The sequence below is a fragment of the Panthera tigris genome, chromosome D2 (genome assembly GCF_018350195.1).
Source record: "Panthera tigris isolate Pti1 chromosome D2, P.tigris_Pti1_mat1.1, whole genome shotgun sequence".
Lineage (NCBI taxonomy): Eukaryota > Metazoa > Chordata > Mammalia > Carnivora > Felidae > Panthera > Panthera tigris.
Genome location: NC_056670.1, coordinates 41,099,032 through 41,125,125, shown reverse-complemented (window position 1 = coordinate 41,125,125; position 26,094 = coordinate 41,099,032). Strand labels below are relative to the sequence as shown.

General features: G+C 36.4%; 1 protein-coding gene across 4 annotated transcripts in view; it reads right to left on the bottom strand.

Annotated features, from left to right (window-relative positions):
* Nucleotides 1–26,094, bottom strand: part of NRG3 (neuregulin 3) — a 1,045,385-nt gene that overhangs the window by 98,609 nt on the left and 920,682 nt on the right. For 2 of the 4 annotated variants that reach the window (XM_042960817.1, XM_042960818.1), the window contains exon 4: nucleotides 23,537–23,563. In XM_042960817.1, coding sequence (XP_042816751.1) covers nucleotides 23,537–23,563 — 27 coding nt within the window. The remainder of the gene's footprint in view (nucleotides 1–23,536; nucleotides 23,564–26,094) is intronic. The other 2 variants (XM_042960819.1, XM_042960820.1) reach the window with 1 other exon arrangement.

Here is a 26,094-nt window from a genome sequence, read left to right as displayed (position 1 = left end):
CTAAAACTAGAAAAAAACAAAGGCCGATAAACAGCAAATGGATAAATAATATATTCACACAATGAGCATATATTCAAGTATGTATATATAATACGCAATGAATCAGGCTAAACTAAACAACAGTGTTCAGGTGGTAAAATGCCAAATGCAAGCTAGAAAATGGAAAACATAATAGGATATTGACTGTTTTTGTTTTGTTTTTGTTTTTGAGGGGCTAGCATGACTGTGATTTGGGAGGGGCAAATGACTGGCTTCTAAATGAGCTGACTGGTTACATGACTTTGTACTTTATAATAAAATGATGAAGCTTCACATTTACGTTTTATGTATTTTATATGTTCACAATTAAAAATTGTTTTTCCTACACATAAAGGCACTGAGATTTAGAAAAAAAAATAGCCTACAAGGGAGATCATATATATTCCCTGTATTTTCTAATAAAGATTTCCATAGCAACCTAGGTCACATTCCAATAGTCTATTAAGTTCACTTAGAGTAGCTGTCACCAGTCTCAAAATAGAAGTACTTCAGACTGACAGTGAAGTCACAAGCTATCTTTGTCAAGCAGAGATCTAGAGACCAGCAACAACTCTTCTAAGGCTGTATTAATTGGAGATGTTGAGGGCAGAGTACTGCTCCTCAACAGGACTCTTGAGAAAAGCTCCCATTGAGATTCCATCGGAGGGATTGTTGAGCCATCTCAAAGCACCCAGCAACATTGCTGCTGTTTTGCTGTTAACTCCACCTTCTAGTTCCCAAGAAGCAATGAATGAGAACTGCTTTAGTGATTTTGCAACCTCCTCAACCAACCTTCCTTTTTTTCTATGTGTTTGTTTGTTTCTGTCAGAAGCACAACAACACTAAGTTAGCTTATAGGATTTTAGTTTCTGTTGAAGGTTCTGTAAATTAGGATGGTTCCCTTAAATCTAGACCATTCTAATTCTAGAATTCCCATGTGCTCTATGTAAACAATTTGCCACTGGGTACCACTGACTATGTACTTCAGTATTCTATGTGCCAAACCAAGCCCTGCACATGAATATCTGAAAAACAGCTCAAAATTACATCTAAAAATGAACTTTTAATATCCAACCTTCCCTCCTCAAACTTTCTTCTCTCAAGGTCTTCTTCATTCCAAGAAGTGGCAACTATTGTTATGGTTACTGAGTCTATGGCTCTGGAATCATCGATTGCTCTTTCAAATCCAATATCAGTTTATCAACAAACCCAGCATACTCTCTCCCTTCAATATAGATCCAGAATCTGACTCAAGTTCACCTACTCCACTGCTGAAATCTTTGTGCAGGTCACCATCATGTCACCTGTGGATCCATGCACCAACCTCCTACCTGGTTGTCCTACTTTCCTCCTTGACAGCTGGCTTTTCTCAAAAAATCAATCGTAAGACAGATTTGGTCCTTTGAGTGCTCAAAATTCTCCAAAGGATTCATTCATAACCAAATTCCTTCTATAACTTACAAAGACCTACCTGATCTGGGTTGCTATAATTTCTCTGACCTCCTATCCTACAACTATTCCACGTGCTCCCTCTGATCCAGCCACACAGACGTGTTGTTCCTGAATTAGAGCCTCCTCTGCCTGGAAAACTCCTCCCCAGAAAACCACCTCCCATGCTGCTTCACTCAATCTTTAATGCTACTTTCTCAGTGAGGCTTTCTCTGGGACTCTATTTAGATGTTCAACTCCTTGTCCAGATACTCTTTACCCTCTTTCCCACTTGCTTTTTCTCTTCAGGACTCATTAGAGTCCTACCTGTTTTACTTATTTGTTTTGTTTATATTCTGCCCCTATTACCAGACTATTAGCTCCACAAAGGCAGGAATCTTTGTCTGTTTTAATCATTCTTCATTCCCCATGCTTATCCCATGAATGACATATAGTAAATACTTATACATTTTTGTTAAATAAATAAATGAATAAACATCTCCCTGAATGTACTTACACTCCAAGAGTTGAGAGTTAAATGTGCCTTGGAAAAGGATTTTGTGATCAAGATTTGGGGACCTTGTAAATTAAGATCTGTATGCTGAAAACTATAGAAAGCTCATGAAGGAAATTGAAGAAGATATAAAGAAATAGAAAAACATTCCATGCTCATGGATTGGAAGAATAACTATTGTTAAAATGTCAAATTTACCCAAAGCTATCTACACATTCATTGCAATCCCAATCAAAATTACACCAACATTCTTTTCAAAGCTAGAACAAGCAATCCTAAAATTTGTATGGAACCACAAGAGACCCCGAATAGCCAAAGTAATTTTGAAGAAGACCAAAGCAGGAGGCATCACAATCCCAGACTTTAGCCTCTACACAAAGCTGTAATCATCAAGACAGCATGGTATTGGCACAAAAACAGACACATAGACCAATGGAATAGAATAGAAACCCCAGAACTAGACCCACAAAAGTATGGCCAACTAATCTTTGACAAAGCAGGAAAGAATATCCAATGGAAAAAAGACAGTCTCTTTAACAAATGGTGCTGGGAGAACTGGACAGCAACATGCAGAAGGATGAAACTAGACCACTTTCTCACACCATTCACAAAAATAAACTCAAAATGGATAAAGGACCTGAATGTGAGACAGGAAACCATCAAAACCCTAGAGGAGAAAGCAGGAAAAGACCTCTCTGACCTCAGCCATAGCAATTTCTTACTTGACACATCCCCAAAGGCAAGGGAATTAAAAGCAAAAATGAACTATTGGGACCTCATGAAGATAAAAAGCTTCTGCACAGCAAAGGAAACAATCAACAAAACTAAAAGCCAACCAACGGAATGGGAAAAGATATTTGCAAATGACATATTGGACAAAGGGCCAGTATCCAAAATCTATAAAGAGCTCCCCAAACTCCACACCCAAAAAACAAATAATCCAGTGAAGAAATGGGCAGAAAACATGAATAGACACTTCTCTAAAGAAGACATCTGGATGGCCAACAGGCACATGAAAAGATGCTCAATGTCACTCCTCATCAGGGAAATACAAATCAAAACCACACTCAGATATCACCTCACACCAGTCAGAGTGGCTAAAATGAACAAAACAGGAGACTATAGATGCTGGAGAGGATGTGGAGAAACGGGAACCCTCTCGCACTGTTGGTGGGAATGCAAACTGGTGCAGCCACTCTGGAAAACAGTGTGGAGGTTCCTCAAAAAATTAAAAATAGACCTATCCTAGGACCCAGCAATAGCACTGTTAGGAATTTACCCAAGGGATACAGGAGTACTGATGCATAGGGGCACTTGTACCCCAATGTTTACAGCAGAACTCTCAACAATAGCTAAATTATGGAAAGAGCCTAAATGTCCATCAACTGATGAATGGATAAAAAAATTGTGGTTTATATACACAATGGAATACTATGTGGCAATGAGAAAGAATGAAATATGGCCTTTTGTAGCAACGTGGATGGAACTGGAGAGTATGATGCTAAGTGAAATAAGTCATACAGATAAGGACAGATTCCATATGTTTTCACTCCTATGTGGATCCGGAGAAACTTAACAGAAGACCATGGGGGGAGGGGAAGGAAAAAAAATGGTTAGAGAGGGAGGGAGCCAAAACATAAGAGACTCCCAAAAACTGAGAACAAACTGAGGGTTTATGGGGGTGGGAGGGAGGGAGGGGTGGGTGGGTGATGGGTATTGAGGAAGGCCTGTTAGGATGAGCACTGGGTGTTGTATGGAAACCAATTTGACAATAAATTTCATATTAAAAAATAAACAAATAAATAAATAAATTCCATTTCACCTTGGAGTTTCACAACACATATTATGGTATAAATGGATATAAGAATTTATAGAATTTAAAAGCAAATGTTTAATTTTCTTTAACCCATTTCCTCAACATATTTGATCATGGAATTCATTATGTACATATGCAACCATTTATTTATTTTTTTATATTAGAATAAAGGTGAATGTGTGTGTGTGTGTGTGTGTGTGTGTGTGTGTATAAAAGTCCTCCTAATTTCTCTAGAGAACACAATTTAGGAAATGTTATATTAGAATATAAAATTAAATTTGTCTCCCAAGTTCAGTTTCATTGAACCAGCCTATGCCTTTTCGTAATTTCTAGTCATCTGGCTTCATTTTGTAAAGGAACATAGTACAAAAAAAGATGTTTTGTAAAAAGTCTTGGTTTGCTTTATAATGATGCCATGGTGTGCTTGTATTTTTTAAACAAATTATCTGTAAAAAAACAAATAAATAAAAATTATCTGTAAATTATCATTGCAAATTAAATTGTAACCTAAATAAACATGCCTTATTCAAAATACCTCAACAATGCAAACTCCCCTTATAAAAATAACTGCACTGCCAGCCAGGTGAACGGGGTTCAACTTGTGTCTCTACTGCAAATTAACTTGAATATAAGTTGTAATTACTTTGATTAGACCTGCATATGTTCAACAAAAAGAATATATTTATTGATTCCCCACATGCTCAGTTTTCCACATAGTCCAGTGTCCTCATTTGTGAAAGGGTGGCAATATTTACATCACAGATTAACCGAGAGCTCGTGCTGTAGCTGGCACATTGCCTAGCCCATTGCAGATGCTGGGAAAATACTAGTCCCTTTCCCTTTGTCTGTTTCAAAACAGTAAATCTGGCTTTATAAAATGAGCTATAAAGTACACAAAATACATCCAGATGAATATACCTGTGATTTCTATGTGCCATGCTTTCATGCACATTTTTCTAATTACCTTAGAGCAAATTGTAAAACAAAGCCTTTAGTTGAAGTGCAATTACGAACGCCGCGTCGAACGATTTGCTCTATACAACAGGGACGGGAAAACTTAATTCAGAGCCAATTTCTAATTTGTGGAAACTCTTTCAACCACACTTTCTGTTTAGTTTTGTTTTTCAATATGAAGGAATTTTAAACATCACCTTTGTAATTGTAGAATAACACTTCCGGTGTAATAGAAGATGATGCTAGGGTATTAAAGGCATTAAAGGTTACTTATAAAAACCCAACCTTCCAACAACATTTAATAAGAACGTGCCGTATCCTTGCCGCTGAGCTGAGCACAGGGGACCCACAGATGAATGCAGCACAGCAGTGTGGAGCTTACAGACTCTCCATGAAAGCCAGAATACAATATCAGCGTCTATGAGTAGAAAAAACTGACCCTTGCTACCTCATATCTTCAGCCGGAACAAAACCGAGTGCATGAGACATTTTCCAAGACATTTCTGAAAGGTAGTGACAGTTTCTGTGCTAAAGCATTTTTTGTTAATTAGGACAGTTTTACAGAGGTGTTAACAAGTCTCAAGGTCGGTTGTACGGAATCCTCACTGAAGAAGAGATACAGCTATATAGCTATCTACATGTAAATAACACTGAATTAAAAGAATGGAAAATCTGAATTGCCTGCCATGGAAAGGTAAAAGCACAAAGGACCGAATTGTAAGAGTGCTTTTCATAGCATGTAGTCAATAAATGCTTGATGTTGATTCCAGTTTTGTCTTTGCCTGAGTAAACATCATCAAGTTTTAACATCACTGTGTCTCAGTTCATGATAAATAGGAATGTGGACTCCAGACTCAAAAGTCTCAAAGATCCATTTGACCCACAATACACTATGATCTTATAAATATTCATGCAAATATTCTGAATAAGTTGATGGCACTAACAGTAGTAAACCTCAAAGTCCCCTCAGTGCATTGGTCTGATTATTACTTCAGTTCGGTAGGTCAGTTGGAAAAAAGAATACGAAGTATATAAAATGGTTTTCATTTCATGGAAAAAAACCTCAAAACATATTGACCCAATTTGAACTTTAAAAAAATGTTCAGACTTACAAAAATACATCCCCCTTCCTGTAAAAGGGCTTTCAAATTTTTATCTATGAAAAGTGTTGCTGGTGAGTTGAGATCCAAGGAAAGAAAAGAGGTGTTTTTTTTTTTTTTTTTAAGATAAATGGGTAAGGGAAATTGAAGGCATATGAAAAGAAGACAGATAATAGAAGAAAAAAAGTCCACTCTTCTATGAAACAATGTTTTCCTTGAAACCAAGGAAATGAAATCATCTTTATTTCATGAAAAAAATATCTTTGATAGAAAAATATAGAGGGATAGAAAAGCTTTTATGGCATTTTCAATAATAGATGTTCATACATACGAGTTAGCATCTGTGTGTGACAGAATCTCAAACTGAAGCAGATCTTAAGCACTTTCAAAGTTTAAAAGGAGGATCCATTTCCAAGTGACATCCAGTCAATTTTCCCTAAAAATGTTCTCTAATTCCTTATTGCTTGAAAGTCTGAATGCTTCAGTGATCATCTTGCGATTGGCTTCCAATATATATTTCATGAAAAAAATTGTTTGAGAAACTACACAATTCATATTTAGTGTTCGTGTCCTGAGTCTCATTTTTACATAGGTGGAAGTAGCTTTATAAACTGACAGAAATTGCAATGTGTTCATAATATATTTAATGAATAATGTTACTCATATTCTACTGCAGTTTCAATTGCTGTTTCATTGACAGCAATGTCAGTCTCCTACGATATTGAGTATAATAAGGCAATCTCTCCCTGCACTGTGCTACCATTGTAGCCCAGGGGAGACATGCGGCAACCCTCAGAGAAAACTCCAGCTTTTCCAAGGTTAGTTCCTTTAAGACTCATGCTTCAGCTACTAGAACATCATCCTTTGCATCCTTTGTCATAATTCTATTTGAAAACTCAGTGATTTTCAGTATATATATACATATAGTGCCACATGTGAAGGGAAAAAAAAACTTCAGAAAAAGTTATGAGTAAAACATTATCTTGGACAGAGGCTTCGTTTTACCAAATCTAAGACATTTTCCTGTCATAACATCAAGCCAAAGACAGATTTTGAAATCTGTCACTGTAGTTCTAAGGTGGCAATCCCATTTTTACAACTATTACAACTAATAATAAATATGAGACAATGTCCCCATCTGTCTCAGTGTGCCCTCACTTGTCAGTGTGCCTGTCTAAAATACAGAAGGGCCGAAAAAGTCTACATTATTACAGGACACAATCAATACACAAAAATTGCTATGCATTTTCTAACTGTGAGACAGAAAAATGGGTTAAAAAAAAAGTGCAAATGCTAGAAGTAAATGTGAAGTCTTACATTGTGAAAGGATATCCTTATACATCTGTTCTGTAAGTAGAGAATGCTAAAAGGTAGCCTTAGACTAGTCCCTAAAAATGGCCTTGTTTGATTAAAGACTATATTACACAATTGTGGTTTTATGACACAAATGTCCTTTTTTGTTACTTTAAGGGACTTTTTAAAAGGTTAATGTCTAAAACTAGACATAGACCCATTGTGTTTCTATCTCTTATACAAATGGAAAGTCAGCGCGCCTGGGTGGCTCAGTTGGTTAAGTGTCCGACTTCAGCTCAGGTCATGATCTCACAGTTTGTGGGTTCAAGGCCTGCATCAGGCTCTGTGTTGAGAGCTCAGAGTCTGGACCCTGCTTCGATTCTGTGTCTCCCTTTCTCTTTGCCCCTCCACTGCTCACACTCTGTCTCTCTCTCTCAAAAATAAATAAACACAAATTTTTTAAATGTAAAGTCAAAACAAATTACAAGGTAAATCCAAACAAAATTTTATTTTTATATATATATATATATATAATTTATCGTCAAGTTAGCTAACATACAGTGTATATACAGTGTGCTCTTGGTTTGGAGGGGTAGATTCCCATGATTCATTGCTTATGTATAACACCCAGTGAGCATCCCAACAAATAAATACCAATATAACACAACAACATATAAAAGGACTCTACACTATAGTCTCTACCATATAAAATGTGCATATTTGGGAAAGTCACTGGGAAACACACAGATACACACACACTACAAAAATGGCCCCTGGATGGAGATAACATAAGCAAATTATATTATCAACTAAAGTATCAAAATTACAGTGTGCAAAGAATAAAAGTAGATAAATCAAAATATTTTGGAAAATTTACTGTGCACATAGGCTACTCCAAGTGTAAGACATGACTTATCTCATATAAATTTGAAAATACCTTGGGAAATAGGTTTAGACTTCTGAAGAGATACTGACCAACCACAGTTGTTGGCTTTTTCCCAGAAAAAGTACACCGGAAATAAATAGTTTAAAATAATATCATAACAAGTAAGATACTGATAAGATAGGCCATGACAATTATCTTTGAGATATGAGAAGGAATATCGGGTGAAGGAATACATCAAAGAATAGATATAGGTTGACTAGAGAAACTGTTTTCAACGATTCCAAGAGTAGTTGGAGTATGTATTCCTATTATCCCTGTCTTGTCTACAAGAAAACTGCAGCCCAAGGAAATTAATGTACCCAGAAGTTGAAATACCAGTAATTAAAAGAAGATTCAATACCAGGAATCTAAAACTTTACAGCACTCTGCCACACAGGGAACCAGGCTACCATCCACGTTAAAAGGGACCTGTTAAAGGGACAGGTTCAACCAGCAGACCTCTGAGGCCTCTTTCAAGTTTATAATTAATATTAATACATCACTTGTTCATAGAATAAGAGTTTGGGTAATTGTTGGAAAACTTACCTATAAATACATAATTTTGATATTAATCATAAAAAATTTCCTTTTTTAATTATGTAATTTCCAAGGGTTTTGCTTTTGAATAAGAAAAAAAAAGCAAGTCTTCTTACATAACACATTCCAAATAAATCAACCTATCATCCACCTAGATTCCCCCTCCTTTTTTTACTTAAGTATAATTGACACACAATGCTACATTGGCACACAAGTATACAACATAGGGATTCCAAAAGTGTGTATACATCATGCTATACTCATCAAATCCCATGTGTCACCATACAATGCTATTACAATACCATTGACTGTATTCCCCATTCTGTACCTTTTATTCCTGTGAGTTATTCATTCTGTAATTGAAATCCTGTATCTCTCACCCCCTTCACACATTTTTGCACATCCTCTACCCCACCTCCCTTCTGACAACCATTAGTATGTTCTCTGTACTTGTGGTTCTGTTTCTGCTTTTTGTTGTTTCTTTTATTTTTTAGATTCCCCGCATAATTGAGATCATATGGTATTTATTTCTCTCTGACTTATTTCACTTAGCATTACATCCTCTAGGTCCATTCACATTGTCACAAATGGTGAGATCTCATCATTTTTTTCTGGCTGAGTAATACACCACAACTTCTTTATCCATTCATCTATCAGTGAACATTTGGACTGCTTCCATGACTTAGCTATTGTGAATAATGCTGCAATAAACATAGGGGTGCATATGTCTTTTTAAATTAGTATTTTCATTTTCTTTGAGTAAATACCCAGTAGCGGAATTACTGGATCATATGGTATTTCTATTTTTAATTTTTGGAAGAACCTCCATAGTGTTTTCCACAGTGGCTGGCTGTACCAATTTACATTTCCACCAACAGTGCATGAGGGGTACTATTTATCCACATGCTTTTCTTGTCTTTTTGATTCTAGCCATCCTGACAGGTGTAATGATGTACCTCACTGTGGTTTCAATTTGCATTTCCCTGATAATTAATGTTGTCATCTAACTAGTTTTTAAACTATGTCTTCTACATCCTGGAGCATCATATAATTATATAAGTAAAAATGACCTTAGGAAAAGGATGTGCAGATATCCACACGAGGACGTGTTAGACACGGGTGGTGGGCCTTAATTCTGTGGCATAAAGAAATCACATGCAGTGAAGTCAGAGAGATGTGTTCAAAGAAGCAAATGTGAGTTTGAATGGTTGTGAAGGGCACTGAGCAGAGGAGATGAAGCTAAGTAGTGAGTCAAGATGGGCCTAAGATGCTCTGGTATTTGGTACCATTCCAGGAGTCAAAAACTCCCCTGGAGGAATGTGACAAAAGGATCAGAGAATAAGGTGAGAGTTCCTTAGACAGAGCTTGCACGACCCTGGAATTAATACCACACACACAAACACCTATTCTCTCTATGTAGAAGATTCCTAATTTTCCAGGGCTATGAAAGGCAGAAGGTTTGCTTGCATGGGGGGCTTAGGACAGATTGGGGGGACATATCTGGAGGAGCTTCTGCCCCTCTCGACTGTATCTCCTTGGGAAATATCCCCAGAAGGCAACAGAGGAAGCAAGAGGGGAAGTCTTCAAGAAAGTGTTGGAGAGGGCTGCCTAAGCACAAAGCTGGTGCACTCTCTGTCCTTGAGGGTTTACGATCACACAGACACACACACACACACACACACACACACACAGATACACAGATTAGTTTACCCTAGGCAAATACAATGCAACACGTAAGGGAATGCAAAAAGGGAAGACATAATCTGAAGGCCTAATATATGCCAATAAATGCATATATTATGTGTTATATCATCAATTTTTATATTAATGAATCATGAGTGAGAGATATTAGTCTACACACACATGAATAGATAGGTAGGTAGGAAGGTAGACAGATAGCTCATAATAGATAAAAGGTGAAGTCAACATTTGATGCATATCTGCCTGGCTGCAGAATATATACTTGCTTTCCATCACACTGCTTGCCTCTCATAGCATCTCTTTTCCTCACAACAATAGAAAAGTGGAATCATTGAACCACAACTCTGATTCCATAGTATGACTCCAGAGAATAGATACCTTGATTTTTTCTGGTAGGAGCAAAAAGCCCCATATTCTCATAAAAATGTTTGTAACTGAAATTAGCAGTTTGAACATAATGCAGAAATGAATGGGTGGTGAACAGATAAAGACACAGCTGTTATTACTTCATTAATATTGCCTTGAAATGCATCGTTTGGTAAGTTAAATGCTCCTCTCTTTCTCAAAGCTAAGTTAGCCTGTTACCATTTGTTTTCCGAAGCATCCATATTTGAGGTGTTAAATTATGTCACTCATAACAAGAACTTGACTTGAAAATACTTCATCAATTGCTGTAATAGCAGGACTTATAAAGCCCAGAACCAATGAGTTTAGAGGCTGCATTTGCTATGTTAAATATCCACAGCTACCAAGAGATAATTTGGGAACAGCTTAGTATTATTTTTGCCTAATTCTCCATAACAAGCAGAGTTACCCTGAGACACGCAAAACATTCTGACTCCAGTCCTTCCTGCTCATCTTCCCCATTAATTCTGCTTATCTTGCTGTATTCCTCAAATCACCTTTCATTTGGTTTTCATGGGGAGTGAAGTGTGAGATAGAAATGGGTCAGAAGGGGGCTACCCTTCACCGTGCTCATGGTCCCAAAGTCAGGGTTACCAGGTAAAATACTCAAGACTGAACTAGTTTGAATTTTATGTAAGCAACAAATAATTTTTATACAGTATGTCACCTGTAATTTATCCAACATATCCACACTAAATGGTTATTTGTTGTATATCTGAAATTCAAATTTCAGTTTGGGATTCTGGATTTTTATTTGCTCAATCTGGCAACCCTGACCACAATGCATGTCCTACAGCTGAGGCCCTAGTTGAGTACATGTGTCTCCCTGACTCAGTATGCATGAAGCCCAGCACAGGTGCAGTGAAGAGAGTGTGATCACATTTGCAGAGAACATACCTTCTTCCATTTTGCTGGTGGGCAGAACTATGGGAGGAATTTAAGCTCTGGAGATATTTGATTTGAGTTATAAATTCATCTTTACTATGTATCACTTGAGCATATTGCTTTTACCTCCACTGGCCTTGTTTCATGAAACAATGAGAACAAATTGCTGTGCTGGTTTTTTTGTATACTTTCTTTGCCCTGCATGCCTATCTTTGTTTCTCATAATGGCAACCTCACACTGATGCACTAGTCCGAATATCCTCTAGGTCCATTCACATTGTCACAAATGGTGAGATCTCATCATTTTTTTCTGGCTGAGTAATACACCACAACTTCTTTATCCATTCATCTATCAAATTAATACATTCCTTGAATACATACCAAGTGGCTCTTCAAATCTGGTATTTCCACAGGATACTAAAATACAGGATCAATTTTTCCCGGACCAAAAAATTCCAGTCATTCAGATGATGGTGATTTTCTATATCACATATTTGAGATTTCTGATAACTTCAAAAGATAAAATGAGATAACTCATGTGAAATTACCTACTGTGCCAATAAGTCACACTAATATTAGCAAGTGTGAATTCTTCTTTATATTTCTCATAAGTGTTAGCAAGCTTTATCAGTAAAAAGAGTCTATATTTGATATGTTTTCAACACAGTACAGTCTTCTGCTTCAAGACTCATCCAAGGAAATAAAGTGAATGAAATCCTTCAGAGAAGAGTGAGTACAATATCCAAGTGGGCAGCTTCTCTGGACAAGAAAAGTTGACTTGACCCCCTTCACCTGTGTCTGATTCCGTTGGAAATATTCATGAAGGGAAAGTAGCCAGCCTACACAACCCAGTAGAAGATATAAAGACACATCTTCAGAAACAAATTCTGAAAAGAGATCTCTAGCTTTCACTGACATTACTCTGCAGAGAGCTGACCCTATGAAAACATAGCTGACATTACATGGAATGCCCTGGAAAATTCTATAAGGAAACTCTAGAGTCCTTACTTTCTAAGGTGTAAAAATTAGCACACAGTAAAGAGAACATCAGTATTCAATTTCCCTTTTCCAGAAGAATCAGAGTGATGTAGACAACCTGAAAACAAACCTTGGCGAGCATATGGGTCAGAAATCCTCATCAGTGAAGTTGTTCCCTGGAGGAACAGGAGTTAGAACAGCTCATTTTGATTAGCACTTAATAAGCACCAGGCTTTGTGCTAAGCACTTTATATGCTTCATGTGTTTAGATCTGCACGACAACCTGATGAAATTGGTGATGCCATCATCCCTCTTACACAGACTGGTAACTATAGGATTAGAGATGATAAATCCCTTGTCCCATGTTATACATACACTAACTAGTGGAGCCAGAATTAAACCAAGTCTCTCTGTCCCTTTATGTCCAACCTTCTCACCACAGAGGAAGAGACTTCCTACATCAAAATCATGTTAAATACTAGGAGCCTGATCCATCTCAGAACGACCTAATCAGATATCTGAGGCTAAAAATAGGAACTGACATTTGCAACAAGTTGCCCCGTGTCTGGGATTGAAAAAGCTGAGAGCTCTTGAATTGTTATTCTATCCGCTTGAGAATATCCCATTACTCTCAGTATCTCAAACTGCAACTATGACACAAACAGAAAACATGGACTTAGGAGTGAGAACAAATAGTTCATGAGCTATTGTTCCTTAAGAACCTACCTGGTCAGTCAAGATCTTCTATGATTACTGGACCACATCGAGGGCTACATAGAACACCTGAGTAAGCCAGAAGCTACACTTTTGAGAAGTCCTCAGATGCCACCCACTGCTTAAACAGAGGGAAATCTCCAGAAAGAATATTGGTGACTGACTGAGAGTTATCTGGAACTAAACCATATGGCCTTGGGTTTCATTGATATTTTGCTTATAGAATTTTTAAAAAATCATTTAATTACATTAAGAGTTAAGAAAACCATACATCATTTAAATTCATTTTAAAATCAACTCAAGAAATATTTATTGAGTTCTTATAATTATGCTAAACACTGGAGTAAAGATGCAACAGCGAATAAGTCTTGTTCCCACTAGAGCTTTTCTAGTAGGGAGACTCATAATAAAAAGTAGACAAATGAACCAGTTAGTAATAAAGGATATGGAAGAAACAGAAGGGGCTAATATGAATGACATGGGAAATGCAATGGAAAGTTTATTAGAAAGTGGATTTGAACTGAAGGCTTTATAATGAGAAGGAAGCATGTGCAGATGAGTACGGTAGCTGAGGTAGACAGAGGGACAAAGAGAAGGCTCATAGGGCAGGAACAGTGAGTTGGAACCACAGTGGTAGGAAGTGAAGTCAGGGAGGTAGGCAGTACCAGATCATGGAAGACTTGGCATGACAACGTATGGTGTCTGTATTTAATTCTAAATCCATTAGAAAGTTTCATGCTGGGGAATGACAGGATTTAAATTTTAAATAAAAAGTTAAATGTTATTTAAATTAAATTATAATGCAAATTGCCTTTGTTGATAAGGACCAATATCCCCCCCCCCCCCCCCATCATCTCATCCTGGTCCTGTTTATTTTAACATCCTCATTAGGATGTTTCTTCCTCTGCCCATGGAAATCCTACCCTTTTCTCAAAGATCAGATCAAGGTCCCCAGTGCCCCTGGTTCTGCTCATTGTTCCTCATCCCCACACCCTCCCAGGTGTTCTGCCCTTGCCTCTTTCTCTGTGCCTGACACAGACTAAATGGCAATTCATCTTTATAATGCCCACAGTGTTATTCAAAGAGCAAGCATTTGGTGACTATTTGAAGTAAACTTTGAGCTTGGCCCATTAGCTGGGGTTTTGCACACAATGCCTCCAGGCAACTTCTACACACAGCCACTGCCCAGAATAAGCTAATCTGATCATTATCTGCTTGAAACCTCTGAAGGCTTTCTCTCACAAGGAGATAAAATCACACATTTTTCCAAGGGCATAGTGTCATCATAATTTGTTCTGACCTAATTGACCAACCACATTACCTACCACACTCCCTTGCAGGTGTATTATGCTTCTCCAATTACTTGGGACTCCTCACCATTCCTAAAACCTCCATTCTCTTCCGGCTCTTATTTACCTGTGTTCTTCCTTGTCCCCTTCCCTGTTTCCTTCTGCCACCCCCCACTTTTAGGAATACATTTTATTTATTCTTCCACATAAAGATGTCCCCGACTGTTCTAAGCAGATGTGGATGCTCCTTCCTCTGTGTTACTTTCTCCCAGCATTTATGAGAGTACAGTTTCTGAAATCCTAGTTCTGTGACATATGCTTCTCTGGAAAAAATATTCATAAGATATTGCTTACTATAGCTTTCTCTCCAAGCTTTATGAATGGACAGAAGTATACTGAAGGCTTTGTAAAATCATTCAGCAGAAAACTGCAGAACCTAGTACTTCCCGCAAGGATGTGAACTATTTCTGTGCGTATGAAACGCATGTCAATATCCTGCAGCTGGTTAGGAACCCTCATCTGGCCTTTTGTAAAAGAAAAAGGAACAAAAACCCTTCAATTAAAGTCTTTTTTTTTTTTTTTTAGCATTGAATTGGAATAATTGGTTTATGATTCTGTCCCCTACACTGAGTTGTGAACTCCTTGAGAATCTGTCTTACCTGTCTTGAGCTGCGGCTGTGGCTTGGCAAGGGTGAACTCCCAAAGGGGCTCCACACAGTCTGACTTTAACTGCACTACTGTGAACCCATAAAGCAGCCTCTCTGCCTATTGGGGAGAACCAGTATTATCTTTGCTGCATCTTTAGATATTCTGATAGGGAAAAATCTGTTATAAGATGACCCACAGGACTGATAAGGAAATTCCAGTCCCCAACCATAGCCTCCCTACCCCCTTTGCATGGTGCCAAATTACTACTAATGCAGAATGCGGAACTAACAGCCTATAAATTGTTTCCTCTGCTGACGCTCGGATTCAGACCTCTGGAGAGTGATCTCCTTTCAGCCTGCTGGTGTGAAATAAACCGCCTACCTTCCAAGATCTCGGAGTGCCACTTGGTGCTTCGGCCAGGTGATCCAGACCAGGTTCCGTAACAATTTAATTCATCATTCTTTTTTTTTTTTTTTGTCAATCTCTCCAATGCAAAACTTCATCTGACTTCAGAAGCAATTATCAGGGAGAACTGGATATAACAGTCCCTTTTTTTTTTTTTTTAACCTCATTGGGAATTACTTTCCAATAAGCTGAACATCTTTGTTACTCTTTTTTTTTCCTAACATACTTAAGAAGGTCTTTGGAATCTACTATGAACTTAAGTATATTTTAGATTAATTGGCATAAGTATGTAATCAACTTGATACTGGTTAAGATCTCACATTCTTTGGAGTCCAATTTGACAGTCCAAAAATCCAGTTCTTTCTGTTAGATCTTAATTTTATCTAATAAAATAGCAGTCACCTCTTATAAAAAGTTCAAAAAAAGTTTAAGTGTTTTTTAATTGTTTACTTTTTATTTATTTTTAAAAATGTTTATTTATTTATTCTGAGAGATAGAGAGAGCATGCACAAGCAGGGGAGGGACAGAAAGAGAAGGGGAGAGAGAATCCCAAGAAGCACAGAGCCTGATGTAGGGCTCAAACTTATGAACTGTGAAATCTTGAACCTGAGCTGAAATCAAGAGCTGGATGCTTAACAGACTGAGCCACCCAGGCACCCCATAATTTTTTAAGTGTTTAAGCTATGGCTTTATTCATTATATTAATAAAATGTTGCCCTAGAAGCAACGGGAAGCTCCAATCATGGTTGATCTTGATCCTACATACAGGATTTCATTGCCCCAAATTCACCTATCACTAAATTGATATAATCTATGCTTCATCACATTATAAAAGAAGTTCATGGAAGTCTATCCAGGCTTTGCTGTAGTCTACACAGAAACTCCCAATTGAATCATTTAGCAGCTTTCTAAAAGATTATAATGTTAATTTAGCAAAAATGTGATAGTCCTATGTCTGCTTTCAGTGAACAATACTTTATTTCCAACTTGTTCACAAAAAAATACTTTTATCAGTGTCTGCAAATGAATTTTTATTAACCAATTTTGGATCTGATCTATAAAAGTATTTACATAAATGTCCATTTTCTCCTTTGTAGAAATCAAAATGATTATATCTGCATATTTTCCAGCACATCTCTTGGTTGTAGCCATTCCTCAAAGAAGACCACTGAAAGTTTTCATTCTTACCTGAAAATTCTGTCAGATTTAAACTTATTTCACTTATAGTCATGACCTTTAGAGACTTTTCTGCTAACTACTGGAGGTACAAATATATGCTAATAACTACTATTAGATTAATCATATATATTATATTATAGTATTTATTATATTATAGTATTTATTATATTATAGTATTTATTATATTATAGTATATATTATATTATATTATATTATATTAATGTTATGATATCAAAATATTATTCTAAATGTGTGGTGAGGCAACTTTAGAACAACCAAACGAGGGACACCTGGTTGCCCAGTCAATGAAGTGTCCGACTCTTGACTTCAGCTCAGGTCATGATCTCACAGTTTGTGAGTTCAAGCCTTGCATCAGGCTCTGCACTGGCAGTGCAGAGCCAACTTGGGATTTTCTCTCTCCCTCTATCTCTGCCCCTGTCTCCCCAAATAAACAAATAAAATAAAATAAAAAAGAACCAAACCAAGTTGAGATATTGCTTCATTCAAAAAAAAAAAAAAAAAAAGAAAGAAAGAAAGAAAGAAAGAAAGAGAAAAAGAGAAAAACACTTGGAGGTGTTTGTGATTAAGGGAGCTGAATTATTAGCACTTGTACTGAGACCTATGTTAACAAAAAATTATAGTGTAATGAGAGAGGGAGTAGCCATACTACTAAGAGAAAAATAACTTAGAAAGTAAGATTGTGTAAATGTTTGTTAAGCAGAATCTTGGGAAATCATTGGAGAGATGGTTCAACTCACTATTCCATTTGGCAAATGTCTCTTATCAGAGGAGATGAATGTGTAATGCCTTTATACCCCAATGGCATTCAACAGTTAAGACCACCTGATTAATGTCACTCAACACAGTCTGTAATTACCAAGATATCTTCAAATACATTTCCATAGATTACCCTACATAACACATTGCAGTGATCAGCCAATGGGAGCCTTTTTGTGCACCTGGCAGTTATAATTCTGCACGTAAAGCTAGAGACTGGCATCTGGTTCAGTTTTCATTTTCTTGTAGCTTGGATAACATGGGTTACCACCCAAGATTTTTGTACCCTCATGGTACTTGGAAAACATAACCTTTAAACCCTAGGATTAGATACTGAAGTTCACTACCATTTGAAACACTGCCAGAGTACAACCTCTTTGAGTAATCCTGAAGCCCTCATTGTGTGACACGCCCAGCAGTTAGTCACCAGTAGAATTCAAGAGCTCGAAAGGAAGACAGACTTAAGTTCAAATCCTGTATACCTGCAATTTCCTGGCTCTTTAGATGAGATATTTCAGCTAAACAGGCCTCAGTTTTGTCATTTACAAGATAAGGATTTACAGAATTCCTACCTCATTCATTGTTTTCTAAAGTTCAATGAGATGATATATGAAGTGCCTGGGTGGTTCAGTCAGTTAAGCATCTGACTTTGATTTTGGCTCAGGTCATGATCTCAGGTTGTGAGGTAAAGCCCTGCTTAAAATTCTCTTTCTCCCTGTCCCTCTGCCCCTCCCTCTCTCTCTCAAAAAAAAAAAAAGTTCAATTGGATGATATAAAATTTGACATTAAATGACATTTAACATTAAATAATGTTAACTTTTATTACTCTGAAACATCTAATTTCTTGTGTAGCTTAATATGGCAAAGAAGGGCACATGAACAGGCAAACACTCTTCGCATACAAATACAGACACATTAATCCATAAATTGCTCTTTTGTTTTATAAGAAAACATGATATATTTAAATGAATGAAAACATTTTTGTTCTACATAAATCTAATTCAGAAATTTCAGCATAAAGAAAGAGAATCATCACTTCTGTATCTCTAATGCCAAGTCACAAATTTGGCCTATGTATGAACTCATTGACTGACATATGAGCCTGTTAGCTTTAAAGGAACACACACCAAATCATTTACAATAAGTAGTGTAGCTTTTAGGAAAATATCCCCATTTTATATCATCCTGACAGAATTAGAAACCAGTCTTCAGCACTTACTAAAATATCCTAAAACAATGTTTTTTACATGACAGAATAGAGATACTCAATATATGATGAAGTATGACCTTATCAATTCTAAAACTATACACATATTTTAGACCATACAGTTTCACTATAACACATTTCTAATGCTCTCCTTATAGCAAACTCAGCATTTCATTCTTTTTTCTTTTTTCAACTTCAAAATGCAAATCATTCTAGAATAACTTTTTCAGATTTTAGTTAAAATTCTGCTTTTCCCAAGTTCTATAAGTCTTTTGACTTAAAAAAAAATTGTACTAGGGCTTACTCAATCAAAATTTGCATAAATACATTGTTATCTTTAAAACAATGTCAAATCACAAATAAGACATTTAACTCAGAGAGTTCATTTTGTTTTTCCATATGAGAATGGAAGAGATTTGCATGAAATATCTCCCACACAATCTTCAGCTCTCCCTGTGGTTTGCTAATATGTTTGCAAATGGCATTGCACCTGCTTTTATACAAACATCTTTGATGCCTACAGCATCCAATGCATCAGGGCATTGTCAAAGAAATAGCTGCATAACAAATAGCTCAAATGGATATAATGAGATATGCTCCATGATTGAGCACCTGACACTGTAGCCAGATATTTCTCAGATGAGAAATCCCTCTTCGTGATCAATGTGCCTTCCAAGCTTTGGCCAATTTGACATGCCCTTTGGCCATCTGTCTTCTCTGGATGTTTGGGTGGATTTCTCAATGAGTATTTATGCTTACAATGAAGTTTTGTCTATTCTATCTCCTGATCTGTTCACCCTGTGAGGAAAACTGTGGACATCTTACCTTAAAAATCTCAATTTTCCCTCATGCATGCATGGTGAGTAGGTTAAGTCACTAATTCCAAAAATATTTTCATGACTGACTTAATACAAACTCGGATTTTACATTTTTTTCACAAACTCAATTTTGTGTTTTCACGTACCTTCAAATGCCTGCCCTATTTACGTCAGTTAACTTTCTTTTTTTTAACTGATAGTGTATTCCAGGACAGTATTTATTGTTGATATTTTCATTGTGCCAGTCCCAGAAGCATCAATAAGAAAAATTCACGAATATAATTAAGGACAAATCCTGTTGAATGCTGACAGCTTTATGGACTTTAGGTTTAGCATGGCTTATGTGATAAGATAATTATTCCTTAAAATTATTAAATCAACTCAGAACAGTTTTTTTGGTTAAGCGTTTTTACTGAAGTTGACATTCTTTCTCCGGTCCTAGAGTAGTGACACTAAGGAGCTTATAGATCCAGATAGAGAGACTGAAACATCAAGGCTCACCGTAATGTAGCAGTAATACAGAGCTGGTACTATCTCGACTATGGCATCACTCAGTACAGTTTATCCACTTTGGCTGGTACTCAGCTTACATGTCTCCTCCCCCAGGAAGCTGTCTCTGAATTTCCCAAACCCATTTAGATGCTTTCTTAAAATTCATTTTTTTTCCTTCATTGTACCTTGCCTATGTCATTTTGATATGTTATATCACCTCCATTATGTGTAGTTTTTCTCTCTTTTTTGTTTCAGAGCCCTTGGGTATTAAAGGATATGGCTTATATATCTGCATCTTCAATATCTCATACATCTGGCATATAGTGAGTGTGAGAAATATAGGTTGATTAAATAATAATAGGATTCTTGAATCATATGATTCAAATCATACGATTTGAAGTTCCTGCTTTAAATAGGAATTTATTAAGCTGCATAAAGTATTCAGCTTTTGAGTCTGATCAATAACATAGACTTGGCCACTGGGAATACAAAGGCTTAGGGAAAGAGCTGTGTGCTTCAGATCATCATTTTGTGATCTGTGTTCCAACTCAAGAAAGATGAAATTAACATTGCCCAAAGTAAGAATGATGAAAGTTGAGAAGAAAGGTATTCTAGAACTCATTAAAACACAACTGGCACTTAGCACTGTAGGTACTCCAATATACTGACATGATTAAGTTTATAGAGACTATGCCTACATTTCCGCTTCCCAGCTGTATTTATGCTAGAGATGTCATATTACTGGGATGATACCACCTTCAGTACAAATAATTTTACCCATATGGACTCTAAAATCACAAGTTAAATCTGAAAATATTTGTTCCCAAAGCAACACACAGAATTTCACATATTCAGTTAGGAAATGCGTGGGAGTGAACAGTGTCCAGAACTAGTAAGGTCAGTGGAAACAGTTTATTCATTAACCTATTCACCATTTCAAACAAGCCTTCATTAGTTGTCACCTGTATACATACTACATATTCATTTCTGATTGTTTGCCCACCCCCTTCCATTTAAGGCAATCTCTATTGCTGGAGTCAAATGTTCACACACTGAGAACTTATTTCCTATAAGGCTTCATTCCTCTGATTTGACACCCAGTTTTGCATGACCCACTATAACCTTAGTCTTGACATTTATATAGATGAACTACATAATTACCTATTATATTTCACCTACCAGTATCCTGAAGTCTTTTATATGTTTTAACACAAACTTTTTAATACATATCTTGGTTCCATAGCAAATTGTTACCATAAAGTAACTGTGTCATTGGAGCTCCTCAGGAAAAGCCCAATAGGAGGGTGACGGGTGGATTTTTTTTTTTAAACAATTATAGTTAATGCTGATGCACCAATTTAGTTTGCTATAACCATGGGTACACCATTTGTGGGGTCTGAAGTTAGTCCAGCCCTACCTATCAGCTACATGGTGTTTCCTATATATGCAGTCATTCTGCTGCATAACCAACTTCTGAAGCCTCTATTCTCAAAGCCTGCAATGACCGCAATCCACCGGGGCAATTTTCTCTATTCATTAGGCCCAAGACCTATTATCTTCAAAGTGACTGTTAATACTCAGACTTCCATGCTACTAATCCCCACTATCTAGTAAAAGAGGAAAGTACAAGCCATATATCCTTCTCAACAATTTATACTCTTCTACACGAACCTGTCTGTAATTTTCTATAATTTCTGACCCATATGACTACAGTCTCCTTTCCATGACAACAACGTGTTTGAGTGCTCCCATCATAAGTGTTCATTGATTATATTCAGGTAGCCACCCTTTTGTCACTTCCTTCCACACCAACTTTACATTCCATGATGTTTCATTTGAATTTTATCCTGAATTTCATTGCCCTTATTTTTCATGTCATTTCTCTACCAAAACCCCAAACCGGCAGGAATTGAACTGTTTCTTCTATGATATAATACCCAGATAATAGAGCACTAATGAAAAATACTACACAACAGGGGAGATCAATTCTAGTATAAATATTAAATCATTAAGCTCTAATTAATGCTAAAAACTTCCAGCAATACAATTGTAAATGTGACATGTTCTCTCAATATATCAGAGGTACCTGGAACTCACCATTTCCAAACCTAATCTAGTAAAACATCTCCCATAAATCTATTCTTCTTCCAGTGTTCTTTTTCGGTAAACGGACCCCCCTTTTATCTAAATATGCAAACTATATACCCTGTATTATCCTTGATAATCTCTCTTTCCTAAATTTCAACATTAATTCCTCTCAAATACTTGCTGATACCACATCCTAAATGTGTATCATTTTTTCCCATATCCTCCACAATCACACTAGTCCAAGCTAATATCATCTTGCCTGAAATAGGTCTTCAGAACCTCAACTGTATATCTATTAGTTTATTACCTATTATCTGTAAGCTTACTAGACTGTAAGTGCCATTGGACCAGTTTTTTTGGTCTATTTTTGCTATTTTATTTGCAATATTTTGCATTATTTTCCTTTGTTTACATTGAGCACTTTATAATTATTTTCTGAATGAATGGATGAATAGATAAATGAATACAATTAAATTTGTAACTATTATCGCAATAACCATACTCATGTATGAAGGAAGTATTAATATCTATATCATATAAGACAAAAATCCAAAGTTCAACAAAAGCCAAATAAGCAAAGAATTATTAATTTGGATTTCAAGTTTAGGTCTTCTCAACTTCACTAACTTTAACTCCTGTGTATCCTTCCATTTTAGCACCATGGCGTATATCAACCCTATGGATTTCTTTCTTTTTTTTTTTTTTACATAAAATATACACTCAGAAAGTATGTTCAATTCTTAATGTAATTATCTATGAACATAATAGTAATTCCTGTGGAAGGCATTCCAGTGCTTTTAAAAACATACAATTCACTGTAAGTACTTTCACAAGAAATATTTTAGTTTTGTAAATGGAAGTGTTTATATAGCCCCTATTCCAAATTTATTGATACTATAATGTATACAAAGTAGTCATCATGCAAAAGGAAAGGGAATCAGAGCAGAAATTAAAAAAAAAAAACACCAGCATTTAAAAATCATCCCTATTATTTTCAATCATTTATTGTTTGCCATCTTGTAGACATTGTGCTAAGCAATTCACATGTTCAGTAAAATAGGAACTACTGTCATCCCTATTTTACAGATAAGAAAATGGAGAAATAGAGCAAACAAACCAGGAGCCAAGTCCAACCTCTGTATGGTTCCAGAGATGCACTTAACATTCAATTGCGTTCCCAATAAGTAGTCAAGTCTTTCATTTTGAGCCACTACTTAGTGAAAAATCAACAAAAACACTTTTTACTACTGACAGCATCTGATGATGAGACATTTCAATTATAATCAGATGGGGAAGGAATACACTGTATACATTATGAAACTTAGCTTTTTCTGGATATTTAAGGAGCAAATTGTGTAGTCTTACCCATGAATTCAATCCCCAAGTGGTCTGCTACACCAAAGTCAGCATGTAAGAAAGAGAAACAGAAAAAGAGAAAAAGATTAGAAAAAATTCCACATGGAAGCCAATGGTTATAAGATTGACCTTTCAAGGGCAAAGAATATATCTTTATTTTAACAACCATTTTTTGAGACAGATAATTTAAAGATTGTCAACAAACTGAACACTGATTGGCATTTCCCAACAGCCTGGAGCTTCAGATGAAATAATATTGCATCAATTACCAAATATGCTAAGTATAAATTTGGCAAAAAAAAAGAAAAGGGAGGAAAACAAACATTTACACAAAGAATATCTAAATTTATTTTCAGAACTCATGATATTTTAGGTAGAATACTTGTTCAATATAAATTTACCTGGACCTCTATGTTAATAATGCATGATACCTTAACCAGGCCCTCTTCATCTTCACAAACCTGGTCCTGATTCACGCCCCCGCACCCCCCCCCCCACGTCTGACCCTTGAGTCTTAGGATGATGAAACTTGACAGTGCTTCCTACCTATCAAAAATGCATGACAGATGTGTCCATGTCTGTTCTACGTGCATGTGCACAGCTGACCATTTGGACCCGTTAATGCTAATGTCTGTCTGTGATAAGCAGAGTGAGAAACTGGGCCCCACTGTGCCCAGGCATTCAACTATTGAGGTCAGTTTATTTAAATGGTGCTTCCTTTTAATCATTCAGTTATTCACTTATTCACTTTTAAAATTCATTGTTTTATTTAATGATAGTTTTTGTTGCAGTAACATATTTCTTAAATGAGAATACATGAAAAAATATGGCTACAATTGTATTTGTTTCTAAGACTAATTACTAGGCTTCCTTTTATGAATTTTCTATTTAGCAAAGAAGCTTTTCTTTTTAGAAAATATGCACTCAGTTATCTTGAGTATTTTAGTGTCTTTCCTTTTTGTAAGTAATTTATTTTTTAATTTTATTGTGGTAATATATATATATATATATATATATATATATATATATATATATAAATGCATCATTTTAACCATTTCAAGTATACAATTTAGTGGCATTAATTACATTCACGATGTTGTGCACCATCACCACTGTATTTCCAAAACTTTTCCATCACCCCAAAGAGAAACTGCACCCACCAAGCAATAGTTTCTCATTTCTTTCTCCTTGCATCCTCTGATAACCTCTAATCTACTTTCTGTCATTATGAATTTGCCCATAAATAGTTTATTTTTTAAGTAATTAATTAAGAAATGTCTTTTATGTAAAGAAAGATTATAATAAAGTTTTTTCAAAGTAGATGCATTACTTCATATGGTAATTTTGACTGCTTACTATATAGTATGACAGATACTTAGCACACTTTCATGGAAAGACAGGATTTTTGTTCTCAAGTAATTCAGACATCAGAAGGAGCCCACAGAGACAAAGGTCTCTTAATTCTTTGTAATAGCACTATAATGGAAACCAGAACATATGCATTGGAAGGAGAGGCCAAGGACCCCTAGGCTTATTCCTGGGAGAAACAGAATATGCTAGTGAAAGAAAAGAGGTTGTAGAAAAGTTGGTAACACCATGTCTGGGTTCTTGTGTGAATAAGAAACTTCTCAATCATGTGCACTCGGGTCCCTGGAGAGAGAGTAGAATTGTGGTATTTAAAAACGGGGATTTCAGTGAGATTACTTATCATGGGACTAAAGGTAAGAAAAAAATACACATGATTAAAAAAACCTTTTTGCATACAGTCGGAATAGAATGCATAAGAAAGAGATCAGGATAAGAAAGTATATAGAAATATGGGAACAGAGCACCTCAAATAGTGGGCCAGAATGTCAGTGATATGACTGGGCAGTTAGAAGGCCACCAGCCTCCCAGCCTAGTTGAACAATAACTTTCTAGCGGAGCTGAGATGGCTCAGAAATGACGCTTTGTCTGTTGTCTGTTTTGCTGGCAATAGAACCAATGGTCGTCACTCTTAATTGTTCCCAAAGCCTTGGCTGCTCCACTCCTATATGTGACAGGGAATATGGAGAATCAGGCTTTGTGAGTCTGGAGACTGCACCAAGAACTGAGTGGCATGCTTAATAAATTTGAGGGCAATCTGAATTCTTTAAGCCACAATGAATTCAGGACCAGTAGAAGGGACAAATCAGAATTTGAAATTTATCTAAACACTGAAAGGTAAGTAGAATATTAAGGAAAGAAAATCTCTCTTCTCTTAACATAGCAGAAAAGTGACATCTGATTATAAGAGTTGGAATTCCCAGAATTACTATGGAGCAAGGTGGCATTGATATTCTTGAATTTCTTTTTTTTATTATTTCTTTTTAACGTTTATTTAGTTTTGAGAGACAGAGTGCAAGTTGGGGAGGGGCAGAGAGAAAAGGAGACACAGAATCTCAAGCAGGCTGCAGGCTCTGAGATGTCAGCATAGAGCCTGACGCAGGGCTCGAACTCACGAACCATGAGATCACGACCAGAGCCGAAGTCAGATATTCAATCACCTGAGTCACTCAGGCACCCCTTTATTCTTGAACTTTAAAGAG